This window comes from Doryrhamphus excisus, linkage group LG13 (genome assembly GCF_037039965.1).
Source record: "Doryrhamphus excisus strain RoL-2023G ecotype Guam linkage group LG13, RoL_Dexc_Guam_v1.1, whole genome shotgun sequence".
Classification (NCBI taxonomy): domain Eukaryota; kingdom Metazoa; phylum Chordata; class Actinopteri; order Syngnathiformes; family Syngnathidae; genus Doryrhamphus; species Doryrhamphus excisus.
Window position 1 is genome coordinate 5655661 of NC_136369.1, and position 27531 is coordinate 5683191.

At 42.7% G+C, this 27531-nt stretch overlaps 1 protein-coding gene across 3 annotated transcripts in view; it reads right to left on the minus strand.

The window, feature by feature from the left end:
• Positions 1 to 27531, minus strand: part of gpc5a (glypican 5a) — a 133861-nt gene that overhangs the window by 89140 nt on the left and 17190 nt on the right. The window contains exons 1-5 of one of the 3 annotated variants that reach the window (XM_058089690.2): positions 13431 to 13586; positions 11399 to 11850; positions 11083 to 11316; positions 9885 to 10015; positions 9600 to 9725 (exon numbers count right to left, since the gene is read on the minus strand). In XM_058089690.2, the coding sequence (XP_057945673.2) occupies positions 9600 to 9725; positions 9885 to 10015; positions 11083 to 11316; positions 11399 to 11850; positions 13431 to 13449 (962 nt within the window). In that variant the 5' untranslated portion in view covers positions 13450 to 13586. Of the gene's footprint in view, positions 1 to 9599; positions 9726 to 9884; positions 10016 to 11082; positions 11317 to 11398; positions 11851 to 13394; positions 13587 to 27531 lie in introns of those variants that run through there. The other 2 variants (XM_058089689.2, XM_058089688.2) reach the window with 2 other exon arrangements.

The window sequence follows — 27531 nt, forward strand, 5'->3', positions numbered from 1 at the left end:
GGGCCTCAAACTAGTGCCCTGCGGGCCACATTTGGCCCGAAGGGCCGCGTGTTTGAGACCCCTGCTTTAGAGGTTCATTTGACCATTTTTGGAAATTGAAATCTAGGGCTATAGTGACAAAAAAAGGCCTGCATGTCCACACCAAAAGTATTAACACCAACATTTTCATGGATGGAGGAAGCCTAAGAAGGTTGATTGAAGAAGGTGATTTAATACATGGGTCAAAACCGACCCGTTAATATAAGAGATGATACCAGAAAGCTAACACAAGAGGAAGGTTAAAACTGTCCACTATTTTAGTTCTGCAATTTTCTGAACAGTGAATTAGGATGTTGCTCTTGGTGTCTGCTATAGACACAGGTTAGCAGTTGCACCAAAGTTGTCTTTACTACCTGTGTGACTGGAGACACAATAGGCAGCTAATTTATACTGTATACAGTGTGATCTGCTGGACCTTATAGGACACTGTTCCACTTGCCCCCAAATGCAAGGTTACTATTGCCTCAGAGACTGTTCAGTTTATGGCTGTTGAGTGTCTGAAAGTATGATTATTAAACTAAATATGAGTCATCATGATGCAAGTGGCCACTTTCCATGCATACAGAGGGACGCCCGTACTCCATCACACACGCGCATTCAAGACTTTCTCATGGCAGCACTGCAGGGAGCAGCTCCAAGCAGATGGTGAACGTATGCTGCACTCATGCATGTCATCATCACCTTCATTATTTGAAGGTGACATCATCTGGGCCAAACACCTTTTTCAAGCACCTCCCCTAAAGCTCCACTCCCATCTTCCAGCATTAAGGTAAACCGGGGCTTGCAGGAGGGAGCCAATGAGCACAAGCCAGTGAGCAGAGTTGCATGTTTGTGTTGCCTTCCTCCCCGGACCCTGCTCGTTTATCTTGGCTGTCAGATAAAGGGCAGGCGTGGAGAAGGTGAAACTTTTTTTCAAATAGAGCGTGGTTCCCAGCGTGGTTCACATAGAAACTGCTTGACAACATTGCAGTGATGAGAGAGCAAATTCTGGTCACAGGGCATCCCGCAGTGTGCCAGATTGTTTCAGCGGAAAAAGAAATGGTAGAGCTGTCCGGATTCATTCAGGGATACTCCAGTCTCAGACCTTTTAGTCCAGGAAATGAGATTAATGAGAGCATTTTCACACCTTGCTTTAAGTTAGGTCAGGAGCGAAAAGATAAAAGATTTTAAAAAGGAGTTTTTTGGCTTTTGTGGGTAAAGGCAGAAGATACCTCAAATGACTCTTGAACAAAAATGCAGCACAAGGTAATATTTTGGAGAAAATGTGTTTGATAAGAGTCCTTAATGTGTAGATTATTAATCAATATCAAAGCACCGACAAGCATAAAGGTTGCCTTCGAAAACAGTCAATAAGACATTTGACCTTCCAACATATTCAGAACACTCTCCAGGCTTAAACTGCATAAAGTAGAAACAAATTGCACAAGTAATGAATATTTAATGACGACTACATTTTTCACTCAGTCGAAGTAAATGGGAAGCATGTTTAGTTAACAAATGAGAAGCAAATCAAAGGAACACAAGGTACCTCACGCCTTGTCAAAAGCCTGCAGCCGCGCGATAAGCCAAGACAATGATACAAAGATATGAGAGCCTTTGTTTCCTGCAATACTCCGGGGTGAAAGAATTTAAGTCTCTTTTGGAGTACAACTCAATATGGATATGGTGCACATGCTGTCATAAAATCAATATGAAATGCTGTGTCCTTGATAAGACGACACACACCTCTAACAAACACACACACGCACAAAACTGTTGCAGGAAGCATTTGAATTCAACACTATGCATTGTTTTGAATCTGTACTCATTCCAAACCTGTTATTTTGTCAACAAACGAGAAAATTATTTGTGCCGCGCACAGTCCTCTCACCAAATAGAAAACAAGGAAATAAATATCAGTAGCTTTATTGTGGATGCCCATTACTGAAATTGTTTTATTAGCCTTTTGTTTACTTGGCTATAATGCACTATAAAACCTTCTATGTTATTTCACACCACATTTTAGTCAGACTTGACAATTATTTCTCTTTATATTCCCATTAGCTACAGTCTAAACAATTAGCTACCACTCACAGAGCCTTTTTCTCATAGTGGACTTGCACTTCTTGCTCCTCTCTAATGAGCGTCAACCTTACATTTTTTTTCCACCCGTCCTTCTGATTTATATCTGAGGTAAAGGGAAAGAGTGATCTTCAGGGACCAGAGAGCATGTGTATGTATGTGTGTGTGCTCGACAGTAGGCAGGCTGATATGACACAAGGGTGAGAAGGTGTCTGACAGCTCATCAGCGGACAATAAGGCCTTGGCTGTTAATGTCCTGCTCTCTGGCAGGGTCACAATCTGCTCCAGATGCTTAAAGGCAAGCTTCCAGCTCCCAATATGTGCATGTCTGTTTGTGAGGTGGGGGCGGAGGGGTCATCACAGTGTTCGAGATGCCAAAGAGAGTGCAATCGCTGATAAATGAATGATGACTACCATACACAAATGCATGCATCCACCACCTCCTTGTTGACTGAGGGCAGCAGTTAGCGGCCTCGATATCTGTGCATGACTGGAAATGTGCTGTATCTACTCTGAACAATCATGCATTCAATCGTGCGTAGAATTTAAGCAAAGACACAGATATGCACACACTTGCCCATGAGCGTACAAGAGGGGCTTATGAACTCAATCTAGTGAGTCAGCCAGAGTTCTTGATTCTGTCACTTGGGATAATCGTCAGGATGTGGTACTCTGGCCGAGCGACGTGTCTAAAACCCAGGCAGGATATAAGGTCATGTCGGAGTGGAACTCTAGCCAAGCGGCACCCAGCCCTCAAGTGCCCCGGTGGTTTTGTGGTTATCTACAGTGGCCAGCTGTCGTGATTGAGGAGATCCTCCAGAAGGCTCCACTTCTCTCCTCTTCCTCTGCATCTCATCTTTCTCCTCCACGTCCACATGTGCACACTCGTCTCTGCCCTTGTCTTGCATAGCAATCAACAAGACAGATGCCGCCATGGAGGAATGTTTTAACTGTGTATTACATGATGTTATTGACAATGAGGCTAGTGCGGAATGTAATGAAAAATTTTGTTTGCTAGTGAGCAGGAATTACTTGATTGCAACACAAATACAACCATTTTTACAGTAGAAACATGAATCATTGACAGGTATGTTGCTTAACTGATAAAATGCTTCAGCTTTAGTTGAATTCAAGTTTCTGAATAGTTGGCATGTCTTTTACCCACACTGGGAATTTATTGCATGTTGTTTCTTCATGCAGCGGAAGGAGATGTCTTTTGCTTCCACACATGAGAGTGACTAAGAGGACAGCTATGCATAATATATTTGACAGCACATGTTTAAAAGGTTGTCCTTTCAGTTCAAAATTAGGTCAGTTCATCACTACAAAACAAACGGAGGAGGAGGTCGTGAGACTTGAGCATTCAACATGTATCACTTGAATTTCATCTGCAGTCTGTCACCACCACTGACAGCATAGATAAGAAACAGCACACTGCGGCATTCATCATCAAAATTGATGCACAGAAGTGGCCTTAGTATAAGCAATCTGTCCTGTTTCTGCTGTGCAGACGACAAAGTATATAGCACCATCTGCTGGTCAAAGTGAGCAGCATCAATACAAATTAAGCCTGAAGCATAAAAACCTTTTAGATTTACATTCTTCAATAAAAAAAAGTCAGTTCAGGATGACATGTAAAAGCTTGGTAAGGAGCGTTATTAATGTTTGAAGACATTGATATGCGACAGTGCTCAAACAAAGATAAGCAGCTGTTGTGCTTATTTGAGGCTGTAAATCTGCAGAGGATGGAACACTATGCAAATGCGGCATGTAATTTTTTCTAAATATGCAGCAAGTTACCTAAATGAAGGAGATAACCTAAGCTCTTAATGCTTCTTGAGGAGGTCCCTATTAACAGAGCTTCTGGGCTGTCATTTTAGTTATGCAATGGAAAATCACTGGAGCTTCACATTGAGCAAGAGTTTTAGAATATAGCAGTATGACAAATTCAGTAGAATGAAATGAAAATAAAAGGAATAAAATGATTCATTTGAAGAGTCAAGCCTTTCTCCTGATAAGCCGCCGCACGCGTTGGTGAAGAGGCGGCACTACAGTTCTGTAGCTCTTATTAGCATGTGATTAACCTCCGCGGGATTACCCAGACAGCAAAGACACATGAAAGGTCAAAGGTGGGCGCTTAGACAACCACTCCAGCATGCAGCACAGCCTATTAAAAAGAGGAACCATCAAGCATCTTTTAGACGGATGCCAAAGGATTCATCCCTCGTCAAAGTAAATTCCAACAGCCTGCAAGGCCAGCTGCTATTATTGTAAACATCGGAAAACTGTTGTGCTCAATTAGAATAAGGAACTTTGAACTGGAGCACATTGGCAGCAATGCAGCAGACCACAGGTGGGGATGAATTAAATTGAGACAAAACAGCGCCGATAATGTTGAATAAAACATCAGACCCTCTAAACGCACTTATTGAGGCTTGAGCTTTTTAGTCTGGTCATAACCTCCACCGAAAGATTTACTAAGCTCTGCACATGCGCTCAAGTTTTAGGCTAAGATGCGGGAATCAGCAAGTAAATACGTGCATTTGATTACTCTTCCCAAGACTGAAGCTATTTTGTCTTTGCCATTCCAGACGGGAAAAACATGGTAGATGGATTCATTTACTTTTCTTTGCCACTATAATTGCCATGAGAGTGAGAGTGTGTACTCACAGAAAGAAGGCAGCTCCTGGCTGCCAGCCATTCTTTCTAGTGTCTGTGTTGTATCCATGACGGATGGTTAAAGCATGTGGGAATGTGTTAACCTTTCTGACAGGGCGACAACTCCTTTCCTTCCAAAGGCTGAGGGATGTGCTTCTGTTTTTCAATGTATTTCGACTGTCTTCTTAGTTCATTCAAACACGTAAACTGGTCTTTCTAAACTTGTTTTCCTTTTTTTCCCCCTTTTGAGTAATAATGGCAATACAACATCAAACCATTCAAGCGTTGAAAAAAACAAAACAATTTGAAAGCACTTCCCTTTCAAAACCAGTGGAGGCATTGTTGTTGTTTTGCTTTTTGTCTTTGACACCAAACGCAATAGAAATTATAAAACATTTAATATAAATAGGACGTGCCCTGTGATTGGCTGGCCACCAGTCCAGGGTGCACCCCGCCTCTCGCCCGAAGACAGCCGGGATAGGCTCCAGCACCCCCTGTGACCCTCATGAAGATAAGTCTTGGTCTTCTTGTGTTCTCTATTACAGCCATTAACATTGGTAAGAAATGCCTAAATGAATGTACTAATGTAACTAATGTAATTAAAACAATAGAAAACCAAAGCTATTTTCCCATGGGAAATCATTTAAATCAATTGCAGATGCCTAAAAATATTAACAAAATATACATTTTACAGAGAATAATTATAATTTTACATAGAATAATGCAAAATAATCAGCCACAGATGGCATCTTTATATTTTATGCTGAAGTCTTTCTTGAATTCAATCGCGTGAGTATGTTTGGGCCCTGGATTCCGTGGAATGATACGATTGTCATATGAATTTCCTGTAGGATGCAAAGACTGTAGGATTGTGTAAATTGAGTGTAACAAGATTTGGTGTTGGGTGTGGAATCCAAGATGGCTGAATAAACAAGCAATGCTATCAGCAGGTAAAATACAACAATGTGTTAGATGACAAGAACGTTTCAAAAACTGCATTCAAAACGGATGCTTGGCTATATACTTTTTTTACTTTTGGCCACAGTTTTCTGAGTGTTTTTGTAAATTCATGCCCTGGGCAAATTAAAAACTCACCCCAAAAAAAACACAGCCAAAAGTAAAACTCTCAGTCACGGTGTATAGATGGACAGAGCCAGGAGACACAAAGTGAGAGAAATAATGTGTTCAGCATATCTCCTGCAAAACGAGATGCCATCAACTCTACTCACAAAGGCCCAGAGATTGAAGCTGCTTGTGTTCCTCCCATGTGATCTTATCTGATTGTTCTTTATCTTTTTGTTTACCACAGGCCCAGATGAGGACATGCATTAAATCTCCCTTAAATCTCAGGCTCCTGTGTCATGTTTGTGTGCCTGTCTGTTTTTTTTTTTTTTTTATTAAAGAAGACAAAGCTGTTCTCACTCCTTCTTTAAGACCACAAAGTAATCTGCGCCACATCGCGCAGCCATTTGTTTGGAGAGGCATCTACACACACTCATATGTACAGTTTCAGACACACATGGGAACTAAACCAATCGTTTAAGGTCGCTGAGGCCTCACTAAGCCCCTGTAAATCAGCCACCGTGCGGCAGTGAGTTTTATTCCCCTCTCTCTCTGTGGATGTTGGCTTATGACCCGTAGGCAGGAGGTTATTTATTGCTTTTGTCACAGCTTCTGTTGACTCCCAGCCACTCATCTATGGTTCGAGGCTAATACAAAGCTAACAGTTATAGTGTGGATCTGCAGGAAGTCAATTTTCCATCTCAAACGCTATGTCTGCTGTCTCTCCATACTCCACATCTAAATGAAAACCTCAGGCGAATAGGTTCCTATTAATGACAGTTATTGTGAATGACGAAGGCGGGCTAAATGCTCAGACAACAAACATAGACATTTTCCCAGCAGGCTGCAGGCAGCCATGATGAGTCGCCCGCTGTCCACCGCCTTGCGTTTTTCTCCACATGAGAAAACAACTCATCTTAAAGATTGCTGTCGCCTTTGTAATGGCAAATTGAAGTGTTATTTTGGCCAATATTCACGAAGAAAAGAATGAACTTCAGTGCCAAAATCAAACTTTACTTCAACCTTTTTATTCCTCAGGTTGCTTCGTTTTACCTTCAAACACAGCCTCAACAAGGCTGTCATCCTTTACGGGAGAACGTCTAACCTGAGCCGTCACGTCCAGCCTGAGCAAAGACTGAAATATAAGCTACCCTACCATTTCAGGAGCACTGACAGCAGCTGACAGCTAAGAGGAACAAGCCCAGATGGAGGATATATGAGGTGGTCCTTGAGTGAGCACATAAGACAGAGAGCTGGGAGTGATGTAATGGACACAAGGCCACTAAATGATGCTATGGAGGAGACCAGTTAGTCTTCTCCACTTCACAACCATTCATATCAAAGATCTATGTTCACCTAATAGAGCAACCCTACGTCAGTGTCGGTGGACTTGTACTGTATGTTTTTTTCTACCTAATTATATAAGGGCGGCACGGCGGTCAAAGTGGTTAGCGCGCAGACCTCACAGCTAGGAGACCAGGGTTCGATGCATGCGTGGGTTTTCTCTGGGTACTCCGGTTTCCTCCCACATTCCAAAAACATGCTAGGTTAATTGGCGACTCCAAATTGTCCATAGGTATGAATGTGAGTGTGAATGGTTGTTTGTCTATATGTGCCCTGTGATTGGCTGGCGACCAGTCCAGGGTGTACCCCGCCTCTCGCCCGAAGACGGCTGGGATAGGCTCCAGCACCCCGGCGACCCTCGTGAGGAAAAGCGAGAAAATGAATGAATGAATAATTATATAAAGGTGGATATATATGTATATATATATATATATATATATATATATATATATATACATAGTATGTCCTTCAGGATAATGTCTGATGTTGCGAAACAACGGCAGGTGAAAATCGATTCAAGACTACTGCAGGTAGAGCCTCACAGAGCCTTTTTGTCTGCTGAAGATCTGCTTCCATACCAAAACAGAATGTCATAGGTCACAACACCTCAGACAAAGGACTTGTAGAAGGACAGCAGGAAATGTTGTAGGTTGTACTTCCTGTGCCTTGACCAGGCAGTTTGGATGTTTTTTTTACCAAGCAAGATCCCCTGAAATATGTGTACTCAGAAACTTAAATTATGGCAGGCACCCTCTCCACATCTTCCCCGCATATCTACGATGAATGACGGTCATTCTTTTTCTTCCTGAAATCGATAAAGGCACATTTACCTACTAATGACGGAGTATCAGGAGCAACTGGGGGTTCAAGGATCAAGTTGGGAAACGACCACTCGAGCAACTGAGCCATTCTGCCCCAAGTGAATACAGAATAGCCTGTCTCCTTTACAGGGCTGTGTCCTCATCCAGGGAGGAGGAGTGGTGGGGGTACATTCTGACTGGCTGTGGTCGGTCGGTCGGTTAAAACGCCCTGTATTCATACACAGATGTTACGGTGACGACGTAGGTCGGACATGTTGTCAAACAGTCTGCTTGGGAGGTACTAAAGGCAGAGCTGCAATCACAAACATTAACTGTGCATATGTTCCTGGTTTTTCCATGTGTAGCAGTACAGTGTGGATGGTGATGGGGAGGGCGTCTTCGTCAACCTGTTGGTTCTGTAAGCATACTGATGAGAGTCCAAAATGGGTGAAAAAGCACGCTTGATGTATTTTAGCACCAGTCTCTCCAGGCATTTTGTCATTATGGGTGTGGGAACTACAGGACTTTAGTCGTTATGGCCTGTTACTGCCGTCTGTTTGGGTACTGGTACTATTGTGGGTGTTTTGAGGCAAGTGGGCACAGCAATGGGACAGAGAGATGTTAAAAATGTCAAAAAACTTGTCCAGTTAAGGACCCATCCCAGTACAACATCTGGGCATGCTGATTACGGTCTTGATGTCATGAATATTCTCTGCAGTTTGCAGAATAAGCATCTAATTGTTTGACAATGGTGCCAATACCATACCAGCCTCCATGCCCACCCTCTCAGACCAGTCACAGAAGAAGTCAGGTCAGAGTTGCTATAGTGGCCCTCTATCCTCCCCATGTATGCCGCCTTTGCATCCTTGATCCCTTTTCTCAGTTCTGTCCTGGCAACACTATATTGGTGTTTATTACGTACTTGAAAGCCTTGTTGCTGGCTTTAAGTAAAAGTCGGACCAGGTCATCCATGGTTTGTTGTTGGGGAACATATAAATTTGTTTTGTGGTACTGACTGTCCATACAGCTCCTTACATTAAAGAGCACAGTGGAGGTGTAAGTGTTGATGTGAGTGAAGTTGAGGAATTCAAACTGTGAAGTTGCACAATCACAGCGTGCATATAAACAAACACTGTACCCAGAAAAAACCCACGCAAGGAAGGCCAACTCTACAGAGACATGTTGATTGATTGGAAGGAAGATTGAAAGCCGGATCTGGAGACATGTGAGGCACTATTCGTGCAATATCATGCTAAAACCTGTGTCAAATTAATTTTTTCATAATAGTAATTACTTCTAAAAGCAAGTTTTTTTTCTGATGGAGAATTATTGTTTATGCAGCTATTGCAGCTGTTAGAGATACTTTTCAACCCAAAATATCTCTATCATTTTGAATAAGAAATCATTCCAAATGGAAAGTGTTCCTTTAGACTTGGCATAATTCGGAATTCAAAGGTTCAGATGGAGGGGTAGGATTTAATAAGATTTGCTTCTTCCTACTCCTTTTGGACATGTGGAACTGTGAACTGATTATGTGATGCACTCAATTGTAATCTGATGCATGTTCAAATGAAATAAAACCATTAATAAGGTCTGCTTTTTTGTGAACTTTGATAGTAAAAGTGTCAACCAAACCTCTTCACAATGTCGGTTCCATTCCAACAGGATAGCCCATCATCAGAGGCCAGTTCACTCACACACAGCTGATCCGCCAGGCCGCCATAGTAGGTCCGGTAGAGGCGAAGACTGTTTAGGAAGTCTCTAAGAAATCAATAAAATGAAATATAAATGAAGTAAAACAGGCTGCAGTCTATCCACTCACCAGTCAAAACAGCTTGTGCATTACATTAGGTTGTGTATAAACATACTAGCCTTTGAGTCTATGACAGTAGTTTCTACGAAGAAATGTAATGTAATTACCTTCTCCTGACAGCAAGTGAGTCGCCTGGCACCGTAGTAGGAGTTTTAAGATGGGTGGCCTCTCTGCTGCTGTGCTGGATATTGACAGTCTGCACAGCCTTTATGCTTGCTGGGCCACAGAATCTGTGCACCTATCATCCAATGAACATAGAACGAGAAACTATTTTACTCATGTTGATCTCTTACTGCAATTTAGGATGCCAGACTTGTGCCTGACTGCACACTGACTAGTGTTAAAATAGTGTCACTACATAACCACTAGATGGCGTTAGTGTGTGAAAATCAGTGAGACTGTATCATGTCACCTTTTTAAGTGATCAATGTGGCAACTTAAGATGGAACTTTGTTTATGTGGATTAAATTACATTTATTAGGCAGATATCCACATCAACTGCACACTTCATTAGGTACACTTGCAGAAAATGATTAGAAAAAATATGAAATGTAAGAGCTGTAAAATGAAGTATTGTTATTTTTGTTGAGGCACATATTATAGACACATAATATATTATAGACACATAGAGACATATTATATTATAGACACATATTATAGACACATATTATAGACACATATATGACTGGCAGCAGACAAAGGGGAACTGCTCTTTTTTTACCATCATTTTGCCCATCCTAGTCATTCACGGACGGAAGAGTGGATACAGAGCTCTCCATTTCGAGACTCAACAAGATGCTCGATTGCTGTCAGCATTTTTTACCTGAGAACTGGAGCACACGTGTTTTGCTGGAACACACAGCCATCCCAAGAAGAGATTGTGTTGTCGCCGTTGTTGTTGTTGTTGGTGTTGTTGTTGTTCACAGAACTTGCATAAGTATGTGTATCAAGAAGTTTTGGTGGTGTTTTAAATCATCAAAATCCGGCAAGATATTGATACTATGACATGTTATCATCATTGTACATGATAATGCATGATCACAACATGTATATCAAACCATGCAACGTTGTTGGAGGTTTTTAGAGGGCTTCATAGTCGAAATAGATGTATCCCAATGACAGCATTGTAAGCTAGCTGAAATTAACTTGTTTTCTTGTGTTATAATGCAAAGAAAAAGGGAAGTAAATATATGTTTCACATTGTGAATGATGAGCAATTAAAAAAAAAAAGTGCAGTTCCCCTTTAACCTCACTTATCCTCCTTCACAACAGCACAAATCAAATGTCTCCACAAGAGGATCTGACCTGTGCTGAGATACGGGGTCCATTCCTTTGAGCATGTCCAACAGCGTCATGAAGTAGTGTGTGAACTCCCAAAAGAACTTCCTCCAAATCCTGCGGTCCGTGCATCCGTGCTGACAAGCCCTCTAGAGAGCGAATAAACTCCCTCCAGTGGAGGTCGATCTCAGCCATGCTTGCCAAGCAGCCCCGCATCACATTGAGACAGTAACCCATGCAGGGCTTGGATTGGGTTAAGCCCTGCGAAGCAAATGACTTTGAGATCAATTGCGCTTGCATTAATTCAAATCGATCGACAGATTTCAGAGCCGTGTACTGTTACCTGGCAGTGGGGGCAGTAATGCATCTTCAGCAGGGCCTTTCTGCACTCACGGGTTAGCTGCAAGTGGTCTGTCGTATTTATCACCTCAATGCCGAGGTACAAAGCTTGAAGAAGAACCTTGCCAGAGACCCCAGAGCGAGCAATCTGATCAGCCAGTAAACTGGGTGCCCCACCAAATGGCCGCACATCACGGCTCAATGAACTTATACACTCATCTGATAGGTCGCCGAGGCCTGGGTTGATGATATGATTAAATACCAGTGGGAAGAGTGTGTCAAAAAATCTTTGGACTAAGTCTTCAATGTTGAGCTCAGACCCAAGCAGGAAGAGACTAATATCAGTGAAGAGCTCCCGCAGAGGACCCTGGATATGAACAGCCATGTTGCCGTACGACTCCCAGAGTAAGGCGGTTGTGTGATTCTCCGCGTGTCTCATCAGAACCTCAAATGTATCTGTGGAAATGATAGCAGCAGGGAGAGAAAAAAGACAAAAAGATAACAGAAAGACTTCAGATCACTTCAACACACACCCGTCTGTCATCATCTTGCAAATTCAGGGAACAAAACAGTAAATGAAGATCCCAGTTTAATTCCCATGAGCGGTCTGAGTACAAAACATCATTGTGGAAACTACAAAATGATGAGAAAGGACATTAATTACTTGTAAATCTACAAATCACACTCTCACTACAAACTATTAAACCAGTATAACTTCTCTTCCCCAAAAAAGTGCAGCTAATTCATTCCAAGTTTGGAAATAGTGCTATAAAATGTTTGAAAATGAAAGCAAACAAAACTCAACAAACAGATGTATCATAAGACAAGATATGATAAGAACTGTCCTAGAAGACAAATGTCCAAGAAGCAAAAGAAAAACAACCAGCCATGGATGACAAAAGGACTTAATGTCTGTAAGAGGAAGAACACATACATACAGGAAATTCATCATTCAACAAACCAAAGAAACAGAAAAAACATATGACTTCTTCAATTTTAAGAGTGTGTAGGAAGGAATATAATAGTAAAAAAATAAACAAAAACACTATTAGAACAACTTGAGGCATTTTAAACAGTATTACCAGACTACCCTAATTATTTTATGGTTGGAAACACCAATAATAATGAAATCAATGTGATAGTTGAGAAGTTCATAAAAGTAAATGTTGGCCCAAAACTGGAAGAAGGAATTCCAAAATTCCGGACAAGCGAGGAAAGGAACAAAACCACAGAAATTAATCCCAATTCCATACTGATGTAACAAAAAAGGAAATCATTGATATTGTTAATAATTTAATGTAATGGAAACTATTAAAAGGGTAATCAATTATATCGTAGAAGCATCAGAAATTTAGCATTGCAAACTGGTAGACAAATCAATTTAAAAATGACCTACAAGCCTCCTTATTAACACAATTCTTTCAAATTACTATTAATTATAATTGCTATTCAATAACAGGATTGACAAATCCAAATTGCTAATAGACCATAGATCATAAAAAGTGTGCAGCTGCGGTATTCATGGATCTGATAAAAGCTTTTGATACAATCAATCTCGACATCGGGGCGGCACGGCGGTCTAGTGGTTAGCGCGCAGACCTCACAGCTAAGAGACTGGGGTTCAATTCCCACCCTCGGCCACCTCTGTGTGGAGTTTGCATGTTCTCCCCGTGCATGCGTGGGTTTTCTCCGGGTACTCCGGTTTCCTCCCACATTCCAAAAACATGCTACGTAGGTTAATTGGCCACTCCAAATTGTCCATAGGTATGAATGTGAGTGTGAGTGTGAATGGTTGTTTGTCTATATGTGCCCTGTGATTGGCTGGCGACCAGTCCAGGGTGTACCCCGCCTCTCGCCCGAAGACAGCTGGGATAGGCTCCAGCACCCCCGCGACCCTCGTGAGGAAAAAGCGGTAGAAAATGAATGAATGAATCTTGACATCCTCATAACAAAATTAGAAAGGTGTGTTAAAATTGTGTGTTTCTGTATGCCCAGATCACCCGAGTGCTGCGTAGGGGAGTGACAAGGAGACACACCTGTGGTAGATTTGGCCATTAGGCCTACTTTAGCCACCTGTTACAACAGGAAGATGCAGAGTTGTTTTTCCAGCACGTGCTAGTGCGTTGACATTTCTTCCGTTTATTGGATACTTGCTCACACGCTCCCTAGTTGTGTTCCAGTTTCCAGTTGCTCATCTGGCAAGCAATGGTCTCTAGCTCAAGCTATGCCGTTTTCTGTGTCTCCATTTTTTGTGCAAGTATTCAGCATCCTGCACTGTAAAAAAAAATGTGTAGCTTTTAGTTCCGTCAACTTATTTTTGTGCGTCAGGTCAACAAAATTTTGCCAAAAGGTTGAGACAACTAGAAATGTTAGGTTTTGATCCTCCCAACTAATCAAATAGTTCAGTCTACATTGAAATGTGGGTGTGGCCAACTTGTACACGAGTGTGATGGTTTTTGCACATGCTCAGACGCTTGTGATGGTGCCACCCGTATATGCACTCACACACACACACACACACACACACACCGCGGTGTCGGGACTGCGTGTGTTGCCGGGTCTGTAAATCATACGGCGGAAAAATATATGGGTGAACCCTCGCCTGTATAGGCCGATACCGATTCAAATAAAGAATGCAAATGTCGGCCGGCCAATGTATCGGTCGATGCTTAGTATCAACAATGTAAATCAAGTCATCTCAAATCAGGTTAACAAATCATTTAAATTAATTTCAATTTATTTGTGAGTTTACTTGAGCTAATTAATTAGACTAAATCAAAAGTGAGTTGAGATTACTTGAGTTCTAGTGTTGATACAACAAAAATATTTGTTTATTTCACCTAATAAAGAAAATTCCCAAAACAAAGCAATAAGTCACGTGAACTTGATCTTTTAAGTTGGAGAAACTTATTGTGAGTTGAAATTACCTGAAATAATTTGCTAGATTTCATCAAAATTTTAAGGCAGCGAGGTTACAAATAATTTTAAGTTGAGTCAACTTGGATTTTTTTTGGACTTAGTTTTGGTGGAACTTTTTCCTAGCCTCTGAATGATGTCTTTTGATTTTTTTTTTGCCATTAAGATCTCAAAGACTTTGTTCTGCACAGACCTCTGCCTCACATCTTGGGTTCCAACGTGCACCAAATCTAAAGGGGACCTATTATGCTTTTTCCACTTTTCTGACCTATAAATCAAATTAAATCATTATTTGTAGAGCACTTTTCATACATAAAATGTAGCACAAAGCGCTTTACATGTTAAAGAAGAAGAAAAATAACAACAAGACACACACTCGCACGTACACAGACACACTCACATACATATAAGGTGTTTGTTTGCCTGAGGAACCAGGTCAGAATGCCACAACTCAGGGGCCCACCAAACAACAGGTAGGCAGAGGACCCGAGAAGAGACACCCCAGCCCCCAACCGAGAACAGCCCCCAAAGGGCCCCCACTAAGAGTAATAAATGTAGTTCTAATGTTTTATTCTTGTGTTAAATGATGCCAAAGTTTCAGATAATGAGGTTTGTGCATTTGGAAGTGAGCTCTGAGCCCTGAAAATAAATGCTCTACCCTCCGCCAAGCTTTGCTCCTCAGTTTACGTGCTAGCAAAGCCACATTTGTTTACAATTCCTAACGACGCCACTATCAGGCACAAGTGGTTGGAGTTCCTGATTCCCTACCAGCAAAAGAAATAGATTTTAATCTGTCAATGGCATTTCACACTGGACTGTTTTGTGAAAATGGGACACTATATGCACGGTGGAGAAGTGGTTAGCACACAGGCCACACAGCTAGGAGTTCCATTTCGCTCAGGCATCTCTGCGTGGAGTTTGCATGTTTTCCTCCCACATTCCAAAAACATGCTAGGGTAATTGGTGACTCCAAATTGTCCATAGGTATGAATGTGAGTGTGAATGGTTGTTTGTCTATATGTGCCCAGTGATTGGCTGGCAACCAGTCCAGGGTGTACAGTGCCTCTCGCCCGAAGACAGCTGGGATAGGCTCCAGCATGCCCACGACCCTCGTGAGGATAAGCTTTACAAAAAAATGGATGGGCCACTATGCAGCTGGACTAGCCTTTCCGAAGCTACATCATCTTACAAATAATCCAAAAATAATCAAACAGCAACTTAACACAAAAAGTTAGCTAAGAAATATAAAATACATATACCTGTGAGTTTAAAATAAAAAAAACAACTATTATAAAGGCTTCCATCATGCTTTTTGTCCTAGCAAAGCATTTCATTGGACATGGCTGCCGGGGGAGAGAGCGGACCATGTTCTTTTTTTTCTAATAATTGGTAGTTGTATTGTATATTTCTTAGTTACCTTTTGAGTGTTATATTGGGAAATGACCTACTGTGATTTCCAATAGGTTGACATACTCTTCTGTATATTACAACAATTGCATTGCTGCTTCCTTGGTAACTTGATCCTCATGCCAATTGCCCAAACCAACTGAGAAAGGACAAGGACATCTAGCATGAAACCAGTCAGACAGATAAACATTTATCAAAAATGTTACTCAAAGGACTTTGGGGAAACTTCATATACACATTTTGAGTTACCATCTTTTTTAGACAAACAGAAAAGCACTTTATCCAACTGACTCAATTTTTGCTCGGTTTTTCTGCAGCTTATACCTAAGCCATGGCCACCCTGACATCATGTGCTGATCATGAGTTGTGAGGCAATCATCAGGGTGAAGGCCTGGAGCTGTGAAGATTGTGAATGGCGTGGAAGGGACGAGAGGGTACATTTAGACACTATGATGAGGGAGTCGTGGAGTCTGACATGCCCGCAAGCACATTGTCTCAAACTGGCAGCATTAAACACAGAAGAACCTGTACAGAATTCTTTGCAGGTCCTCTGCCATGAAGCAGTGATAACTCAAAGTTGTGTGTGTTTTTGTGTTTATGTCTCAGTAATAGAGAGATAAAAATGTGCTCATGAAATACAGTTTGAGATTATCACACGCCGCGGGTGTATGAGGCAAAGGCGTAGAGTTCTAAGGGTCCCACAGGGATTAAAGCATGTGCCTCAGGCAGAGTTAAACACACGACACTGCGGCGCTAATGAATCTCACCTGTCAAATGCCATAAATATATGTTTGCAAACAAATTTGCCTGTATTTTATATCTGTGTGTGACCTCCAAAATTAATCTTGTCATTCAGTAACTTCATCACTTTGACAAACATAAAAAGACATGACTAATAACCAGAATAATTCTTATGCAAGTCTCAATACGCACACACTGTCCAGATATTGTAATTATATCCCCTCTCCCCAAAAGAAACTGAAGCAGTGTGTGTATGGTGGAGACATCAGCCAGCAACGAGGCCTGTAGGCAAGCCTGAGGACCGTCATGCACTGAGGGAGGGAAAAGGGGGGGTTTATGTAGATGAGTTGTGAGAATAATGTGTGATAAATTGTTGTTTTGGAGAAAATTGAAGTCAACCTTCCATTCCTGCTGAACCTGGCGCATTTTCATTACAGTTACATACATTGATTATCTCACACTAACAATCAATGAAAGAACTACAGTCATGGGGAATAACCACCCAACCGTTCCAATAATAGTTTGTTGGTTATTGTGACAGGTAAACAGTTCAACAATTTTTTTGCAATTAATGTAATAACTAAAATATCAAATTGTTGGTTGAATTTAATGGCTTTCCTTTGGAGAGATAACATCACGCTGTTGTACTGTACATTGTGTGATGCAGAACAGTTCAACATCACAACAAACTAGGGTTGGTGTCACGCTTCGGCATGTCTGTGTTGCGGTGCGACCCCAGGATGCAGAGAGCAGGACCGAATGCAGGTAAAAATATTTATTTTTGCAATAATTGCGGCAGCAGGAAAAAGGCAACCCAGGTAGCAGAAGGACAAATGATAATCCCACAAAGGGAGAAGCGCACACCTGAACTAAATAATGGGACAAATTAGGCACAGGTGTGGGTAACCATGGCAACTAAGGAAAAGGAGGCAAAAGAGGAAGTCCAATACAAAAAGTTCAAAATGGAAACCAAAGCCCAAACGGGGAACTCAAACATAAACTGTCACGTGCAAACCCACACAGAGCGTGACAGTACACCCCCCTCAAGGACGGATCCCAGACGTCCGAAACAGTTCAGAGGGAAGGGTGGGTCGCCGACGGGACCCTTCAGGGGGCCGGCCGGGGCGGCAGGCCCGGCGGAGCCAGCAAGACCCCTCCACGTGATGGAGGGAATGGTTGGGTCGGTAAACACCCTCCGGGGGGCGCCCTCGACCAAACGCAAGGTAGGTGTCCTCAGGGGGGCGCCCTGGGTGCAAAACCAGGGCTCCGGCCGAAAGTCTAGAGGCCGTCCGGCCCCGACGCGGAGACGGCAAAGAAGCAGGCGTCCGATCCCGACGCGAAGAAGCAGGCGTCCGATCCCGACGCGAAGAAGCAGGCGTCCGATCCCGACGCGAAGAAGCAGGCGTCCGACCCTGACGCGGCGACGGCGAAGCAGCAGGCGTGGTCCCTGCCAGAGCCTGTCCATCTGCTCCCGCAAGCCCTGCTGCTCGTCCTGCAGGTGGAGAGGGCTGTGCCTCCTCACTCCCCCAGCCGGTGGCGCCATCCTCCCCTTCCATCGGCGGGCTGGGCTGTGCTTCCACCGTAGCCCAGCAGGTGGTACCAGCCCCCCCTCTCGAAGGCGGATCCCAGACGCCGTAATCCGAGGGGGCCGAACCCAGGGCAGGGAGGAGGGAGGCTTGGAGGAGGGTCACTGGCTCCTCCAGGTCAGCAGTCCCGGCCACAGCCACTTGTTTGGTCCTGAAGCTGCGCGGCTTGGGCATGGGCGGGATCAGGGACGCCACGCAGCTTGGCATGGGAGCCGGGTCTTGAGAACCCCTCGGGCTGCGCGGCTTGGGCACGGGCGCCAGGTCTTGGGGACACCTGGGACTGCGTGGCTTAGGAACTGGAGGAATCCAAGAGGCCACGCAGCTAAGCACGGGAGCCGGGTCTTGGAAACCCCTGGGGCTGCGTGGCTTGGGAACTGGCAGGATCTGTGAGGCCACGCAGCTTGGCACGGGAGCCGGGTCTTGGAACCCCCTGGGGCTGCGTGGCTTGGGAACTGGAGGAATCTGTGAGGCCACGCAGCTTGGCACGGGAGCCGGGTCTTGGGGACACCTGGGGCTGCGTGGCTTGGGAACTGGAGGAATCCGGGGAGCCTCGCCACTTGCCACGGGAGCCGTCAGGGAACGCCCGACGGGCTGTGACTCGGCAACAGCGAGAGGGTAGTGCTGTGCAGTGGCGTGACATGGCGAGGCGGAAGAGGGCGGCCACACCTCTTGGCGACGCCATCGCGTCGGAGGGTGTGCAGCGTGTGAAGCCATCGGCACTAGCGTGTAGTCCGGCCCCCATACCATGGTCTCCAGCTCCTTCGGCGTGTACCTCGCACACGCCTGCTCCAACTCCTTGAAAAAATGCCGGGTCCACTCGTCGAACTCGACATCTCCGTCGAGTTCGTCGAAACCAGCAGAGTAGGAGGGCGGGGGTACCTTAGCTCGGCGTGGAGAGGACGAGCAGGGCTTCTTCCGGCGCCGCGGCTTGCGTCGGCGTCGCGGACGGTCTGGAGTGTTGCCGGTGGGTCCGGGACAAAACCACGCCTTTGAGACGAGCGTGTCGTCCGGCCCGCGCACCATGTCCTCCAGTTCCCATGGCGGTCTCGCCATTTCCTCGTCTTCCATGGCTTTGAACAGCTGCCAGGTCCAGAAGGCATTCTCTGCGAGGTCGTCATCTTTTGGTGGGATTATTCTGTCACGCTTCGGCATGTCTGTGTTGCGGTGCGACCCCAGGATGCAGAGAGCAGGACCGAATGCAGGTAAAAATATTTATTTTTGCAATAATTGCGGCAGCAGGAAAAAGGCAACCCAGGTAGCAGAAGGACAAATGATAATAATCCAAGCACACCTGAACTAAATAATGGGACAAATTAGGCACAGGTGTGGGTAACCATGGCAACTAAGGAAAAGGAGGCAAAAGAGGAAGTCCAATACAAAAAGTTCAAAATGGAAACCAAAGCCCAAACGGGGAACTCAAACATAAACTGTCACGTGCAAACCCACACAGAGCGTGACAGTTGGGCATCAAGCATCAAGCATAAATTATCGATGGGAACCGAGACCAACATTCCTATTCTCCCGTAATCATTCATTTATCTGTACTGTACAGACTGAACATAAACCAGGGAAATGCAACAAAATGGAGAGCATGCACGTATGTTCAAGAGTCAAATTGCATGTTGAGTACTATAAATTTGTACATGTTGGCAGGTCTGCATTGAACTCCTCTGTACCTATTCCAGCTGTATTTCCTTGGCTTTCCAAAACGGTCTCATTTATTCCACCCACGGCCCCCCTCCGGGCACGCCCGCTCCACTATGATTGCTCCCACTCAGCTTGTACAGCTAACAGCTTGTATGTACCTGGGCGGGCCCATAAGAAAGTCACCGGCTGGATGGAGCCTGTGACTTCTCACAAGGCACGGCAGTGTTAGAAACACTTCTCTGAAACCAGAGCCTTCCCAAACTTGGGATGCCTAAACCTCATTATCTGAAACTTTGGCATCATTTAATACCAGAATACAACATTTTAAAAGTGGGAATAGGTCCCCTTTAAAATCAATTTAGGTGCCAATTTAAGTGTATTTCCGGGCAGTGGTTCTCAATTCATTTTTGTCATGGTCCCACTGGGGGTTAAATCCGCCCTGCCCCCATCCTCACTTTCAAATACTACTAAGAAACTGAACAAGCATGCAAGCATGCATCCCACTAATTGAGAAGCATTGGTTGTAGGGTGGGCGGCACGGTGGTCGAGTGGTTAGCGCGAGAGACCAGGGTTCAATTCCACCCTCGGCCATCTCTATGTGGAGTTTGCATGTTCTCCCCGTGCATGTGTGGGTTTTCTCCGGGTACTCCGGTTTCCTCCCACATTCCAAAAACATGCTAGGTTAATTGGCCACTCCAAATTGTCCATAGGTATGAATGTGAGTGTGAATGGTTGTTTGTCTATATGTGCCCTGTGATTGGCTGGCAACCAGTCCGCCTCTCGCCCGAAGACAGCTGGGATAGGCTCCAGCACCCCCACGACCCTCGTGAGGAAAAGCGGTAGAAAATGAATGAATGAATGGTTATAGGGTGACGTGCAGGGTTTCATTTCATATTGATATCAGCAAAAAATGCATAGATAGACCTTACTCAATCTTGGTTTAGAGTAAGTGTGTTGCTTCCGGATGCAGACAGACACCACATCAACGAGTGTAGCTGTCTGTGTGCTTGTTCTGAGTGTAAATGACCTGACTGATAAGAAGGAAGCAGACATGTTTGTATTTCTGACAGCAGGAGAACAGAAAGGAGGCTGAGCCAGCATGACAGAAAGCGCTGACTTTTATGGATCGGCTTCATTTAACAAGCAGCTGGATGGTTAATCCAGCTGGTATCATGGTTAATGTGAGGTAAATAATCCATTGCATTTGGGAATGAGCGTATTAGTGTGTTCATTGCTCTTTATTAACAGTCAAAACACAGCCTTTATCGCTCTGATTGACACATGTCCCTAAAAATTGGTTGAAAAACCCCTCTTGAGTATCATCAGCCATCATCCAGGCCCATTGGCTTTTAATGCCAATTACACAACCCGTTCAGCTGAAAGAATGTATGGTAGCTTTTCTCCACATCTAAAAGGCTTTCACGTTTGATCCCATTTTCTTCCTGCCTCCCATAAATGATGCACTCTTTTTTTCCAAGTAGGATGATCTCGTTAACTGTGACAGTGTGAGCTAATCCGATGATGAGTTACACTTAAGGTCAAGACTTCTGGCAGTTGGCAGTGAAAGGCGGAAAAGTATTTCTATTTCTCTACCCCCCTGTGTCATGTGCTAATGCTTACTTACTCGCTTTTCTGTATTTAAACATGAATACAAGCACACAGATCAGAAAGAATTACAGTGAAAACAAAGGGTAGAACACAGGCACAATATAATGAGATAAAAAAGCTGTATCAAAAGAACTGCACAAAGATACTTATGCTCAATTTTGAGTGCATTCCTGGTGCAATTAAGAATCCAAAGTTATAGAAGCAGCTCTTAAAACTTAACAGTTTTACACCAGTGCTAACTATAGTCACAATAATCCATCCAGCCTTTGTCGTTTGGAGCCTATTCCAGCTAACTTTGGGCAAGAGACTGGATACTGGTCACCAGCCAATCACAGGGCACATATAGACAAACAATAATTCACCATGTTCAGTCACAATAATGTCAATATAATTTTAAATAAATACCTCTAACAGTGTCAAAAGTAAAAGACAAATATTTGATTCAGCTTTTGTAATGGATGCATCCATCCATTCATTTATTTTCTATGCCGTTTAGCCTCATTGGGGTCGCGGGGGTATGCTGGAGCCTATACCAGCTGACTTCGAACGAGAGGCGGGGTACACCCTGGACTTGTTGGTAATGGATGTAAATATCTATATATATACAATATACATATACAATATATATGCCTCTTTAATATACAATATACATACATATATATATGTATATTGTCACGCTGCGTGGGTTTATAGCAGGAAAAGGTTCATGGCATGCTGTTTGTTATTTTGTCCACTAGAGGGGGACAGTTTTCTGTTTATTTTTTTATGGTAGGCATCAAATATTATACAAAACCATATTCTGTAAGTGTTTCTTATTTCTCCAGTTATTTTTTAAATCCTTTTAAAATGTTAATATCTGGACCTGGATTGGTGCACACACACACAAAAACACATGCACGTCCGGTTCACTGCAGAGCTCACATCAACATCAGATAAACTTTTATTTGACGCATCAGTTTTTTCAGAGCTCAAATGCCAACAGCTGAAAATATTGTTGCTATTAATGATTCATTCTTTCTGAATGGCTGTGACCACAACAGAGAAGCACAGCGCCATTCAATAGGCTGCAGGAACTGCTATTGTACATCTGTACTGCATGCTTTCCTCCCCAGGTGGAGGAGTTCAGGTGAGGTTGATAGGCGGATCGGTACAGCATCTGCAGTAATGCGGCCACTGTACTGGACCGTCGTGGTGAAAAGAGGCAAAGCTCTAAATTTACCGGTCAATCTATGTTCCCACCCTCACCTATGCTCATGAGCTGTGGGTCATGACCGAAAGAACAAGATTGCGGATACAATCGGCTGAAATGAGTTTCCTCCATAGGGGAGCTGAATGCACCCTAAGAGATCAGATGAAGGGATCGGTCCTCAAGGAGGGGCTCAGAGTTTCTCCTTCACATGGAGAGGAGCCAGTTGATATTTCTGCAGACTGAAAGTATGAAAAACCTTAAAACATTCTTGTCCTTTCAACCAACATAATTGGTGAATGAAGCACACTCATGCAAGTTGCCAACATGACAGGACATGCCCCAATAATGCAGGCTGAAAAAACAGTAGTTAATATGGTCAGATATTGAGAAAATGTCTCATTAGCACTGACGAATAGATAAGTAAGCAGCCTACACACCTTTTATCTCGGTTCCTACTGCGCATGCAGTGCCGGGGTTGGAATATAGCGATAATATGCTCCCCTGTGATTGCGTTTTCAGACCCCGACAAAAATGCACATACTAACTGCTAGTGAATATGTTTTTATGCAATGGTAATGGTTTTATTTCATTTCAACATACATCAGATTACAATTGAGTGCATCCCATAATCAGTTCACAGTTCCACATGTCCAAAAGGAGTAGGAAGAAGCAAAGCTTATTAAATCCTACCCCTCCATCTGGTACTTTTACAATCAGTAACTGTTACATTTGTTCACTTCCTGCTTTCCATAATACAGGTTGATGGTTTTTTTGTTTGTTTTGGGTTTTTTTTATAATGTACCTTGTACCGAAGTATGAGGTGATATGACCATCCAATGACATAATGGGTACCATAGTAAGTGTCAATTTTGTGATATATATAGCACATCATGACTGGTTCAAGACTCTTCATCCTTGTATTTAGCAAACATCAACTGCTTGTATTGTTTCTTGAATTGGCTCATCGTTGTGCATTGTTTGAGGTCCTTACTCAATCCATTCCATAGTTTGATTCCACATACTGAAATGCTATGGCTTTTTAACGTAGTCCTAGCATAGAAGTGTTTCAAATGTAGTTCTTCCCTGAGATCATATTTCTCCTCTCTTGTAGAGAAGTATTGGATGACATTTTTAGGTAATTGGTTATTTTTAGCCTTATGCATTATTTGAGCTGTTTGAAGATTAACTATATCAGCAAGTTTAAGTATTTGTGATTTTAGAAATAAGGAGTTAGTATGTTCTCTGTATGCGGCATTATGAATTATCCTTACTGACCTTTTTTGCAGTACATTTAGCAAGTGAAGATTGCTTTTATAGTTATTAGCCCATATTTCCACACAATAAGTAAGATATGGTAGAACCAGAGAGCAATAAAGAGTGTGGAGTGATTTTTGATTGAGAACAAATTTTGCTTTGTTCAATACTGAAATATTTCTGGCCACCTTATGTTGTATATTCGTAATATGAGGTTTCCAAGCAGGCTTCTCCCCCCTTGTGACAACTCTTAGTTTCCTTCTTTACCTCTGTTCCGGTTTCCATGCCCTTATTTTGGTAACCACTTCCTTTGTTGTTCCCTTCCGTTTTCCTTGCTCCTGCTCTTTTCACGCACCTGCTTCTAATTTCATTATCCCTATTTAGTTCAGGTGCGCGGTCTTTCTGTTGTGGCTTCATTACGAATTGTCTTTGGTTTGGTAGTTGCTGTCTGTTATCCTGCTGCCGCCATTACATCATTAAAGAAACAACCTTTTATCTGCACTTTTGGTCCTGCTCTCTGCATCCTGGGGTCGTACTGCAAGACTCGCAAGCCCGGACGTGACAAGAAGACCGCTTTTGTGTTAAGAATGTGAGGAACTGAAACGAACTAGACCTGCATGAGAGCTGAAAGCTCTGACATACTGTAAGGTAGAGAAGACAAGAGATAAGAGGATAGAGCATTATTATGCACAAACTGGCACGTCCACATCCTTTCAGAACACAGACGCAATGCAGTAAGTGTGTGTTGAGAGCGCTCCGTGTTCCTGCAACCACTGATTTACAAACAAAACAGCCTGAAAGACTGAGGCCATTCTGTGCGGTGTGTTTGTTGGTGTTGAGACATGTGCAAACATGTTTGAAGGAGGAGTGGGAGCAAAACATGAAAAACAAAATACTGTAAGTCCAAATCTGCCTGAGTCAAAAAAAAAAGGTTGCAGACAGACGGGATTGTTCGACCCCCTGCTTGAATGACCAACAAAGTGACCTACAAATAACGAAGACATATTGAGAGCCATGGGATATTTTTTTTCCTGCACTTTCAATAAAGAGGGTATTGTTTCATAGCCTGCATAGAGGTGTTGCAGACGTGTGCTCGAACTCACACAGAGGAAGCGGCGTGCATGAGGAGCTTCCTCTTTCACATCAGTAAAACACATTTGCCACTGATAAGGATATAGCCAGAGTTGTCATAAATCTGAACGGACACACCTGACTAACAACAAAACAATACTCCTCTCTTTATCAGTCTGTCTTTGTCCTTTTGCTCTCCATCTTTCCACCCTGCTGCTCTCCTCCTCCACGAGGCTTAAAAGTCAATATTTGAGGATCAGTTGCAGCTTTCAATCACTTCAAAGAGCACAGAGCTCGGCTGTGAACATAGCCTTTAATATGCCGTTCAGGAAAAGAAGCAGAGGGGGTCAATAAAGCAGGACACAAGAGCTTCTTGTCGAGAAGTGTGTGTGCGTGTGTGTCTGGTACATGCAGGTCAAACATCTTATACATGAAGAAACACAGGTCAGGGTTTGTAAATATATGATCCAACAAAAAAACTCCGAAACCCTTCACGCATACACACAAAAGATCCCAAAGGGAGAGCTGCCACAGTGAAAATCAAGAATATCATAATAAAGCATTCATTAGTTTTCAAAGGTGGCTCTGTGTGAGGCTGCTGAGGCCTTCCTGTGACTAAAGAAGTGGTGAGTCTGTAAAGCAGGCATAGTGCACGCAGCACGCCGCTAATTACTCTGCTGAACTTGGCAATACAAACAGGTCAGTGAACATTTCCTGATACATTATAAAGGGTAAAGAAAACACAGCCTCATAATGTTAACACAAGTTAGCCTGGTTTTGAAATCGGATTGAAATGTACTCCTTCATTAAAAAATTTAAAAAAGGTTATTCTTTTACCTATGCTCCCAATGTACCAGCTCATTACTCAATACCTCCTTCAAGTCTTGGATTTTTTTCAATTGAACAATATTCACAACTGCTTCCACTACAATATATCAAATATGTCCTTCAAGTGGGATGTATCTCATTTAGTACAGTGGAACCTCGGTTTTCAAATACCCTCATTTTCATATGTTTTGTTTTTAGACAAAAAAATGTGCCCAAATTTGGGCCCAGTTTTCATACACTGTCTCGGTTATCGTACATAGACATAGACTTTCTTTATTGTCATTGCACAATAACACAGCAGTGAAATTGCCAACGAAATGTTGTTGCCTGGCTCGCCTGTAATAATAAATAATAAATAATAAATAATAAATAATAAATAATAAATAATAAATAATAAATAATAAATAATAAATAATAAATAATAAATAATAAATAATAAATAATGTAGAGAATAAATAGATGACATCAAACATGAACAATGAACAGCGTAAACAGTAATTTGTACAAATAATTTAAATAATAAGTAAGATAATAAGTAGAGCAATTACCTCAATGATCCTCAGACATACAACGTATAAGTGACAGTAGCGTTACTGTAATGTCCAAAATATAGCACCAGATTGATGAAACAATGAAGTTTTAAATTATCTCACAACTCGCTGCAAAAATATTCCATTTATAAAAAAGTAATCCTACTTGACTCATCACAGTGGGGTCTGGAACCAATGAACTTTTCTGCATGTAAAACTATAATCATACTCTATGGAATGTATTTTTGTTCATATTTTGGGGTGTCTTGAAGGGATTCGTTGAATTTGCATTATTTTCTATGGGGAAAATGTGCTTGGTTTACTTATGTTTGTTTGTTTTTTCACAGCTTTTGGAAGGAATTAATGATAAAAATTGAGGTTTCAATGTGAAAACTGAATTTTTCACTTCAACTATCAATGTTGTGACATTACCACGATGATGATAGCCATGAAAGAAACTCATTCACACATTTATGCAGTGTATCAGTGTCCCACCCCACCAAGCATTAAAAAAATTCATGGGAATCTATGTGACCTTTCTTACGCTTCTTTTATGGGAGTAATGATGCTGCAAAAAACAAACTTGTTCCATCAACAAGACAAATCAATCCAATCTAATGTAGAAATGAGAAAAGGATTTGAAAACAGTAGTAACCCACTCGCTGTAAAAACTCATGAGCCACACATGCCAGGATGATGTTGATAAGCAGGACAATTATGCCATTATGTACCATGTAGAGAATGACAGGATGAGGGGGAACCGCTGAAATAAGGGTGCACACACAAGGCTTGGTGTGTCTAGGATTTCATCAGTCAGACGACACAATAATCCCTGAAAGGAAATATTTCCTTCCTTCTAACTGACCGAGGAAGCGATTTCTAAATCAGAATTCGGAGAGTTCAGGAGAAGCGTTCCGGAACCTTTTCTTAAAAAACCTGAAATAAAGATCTCGTTCTCTGTGTGATGTATAAGAGTGATGTCTGGCCTTATTTTAAGAAGGAAAGCCTGTTATGGGTTTGGGTTTTAGCACCAAACCACCAAATAGAGCACACATGGTTTCCGTGGGCAGCTCAATCATTGCTTTTCCTTACAAAAAAAAAAATGTTAGCTGCCTCGTCGACGTGACTGCACAAACATGACACTGGCATATCATTCTGCACTACTCAACATAACTCAGTAAATCTCTAAAAAGGGCATAAAAGATGTCATAAAAATCAGGTTATGGTTTAGGAGCAAGCTGTATCATCTCATCTAGAAAATGGCTTAAAGACAAGTACCAGCAGCTATAAATCTCCATTTCAAACGCACCCATGGGAGACAAGCCACGTAAAATGCTGACAAGTGTGTGTATTTTTAGAG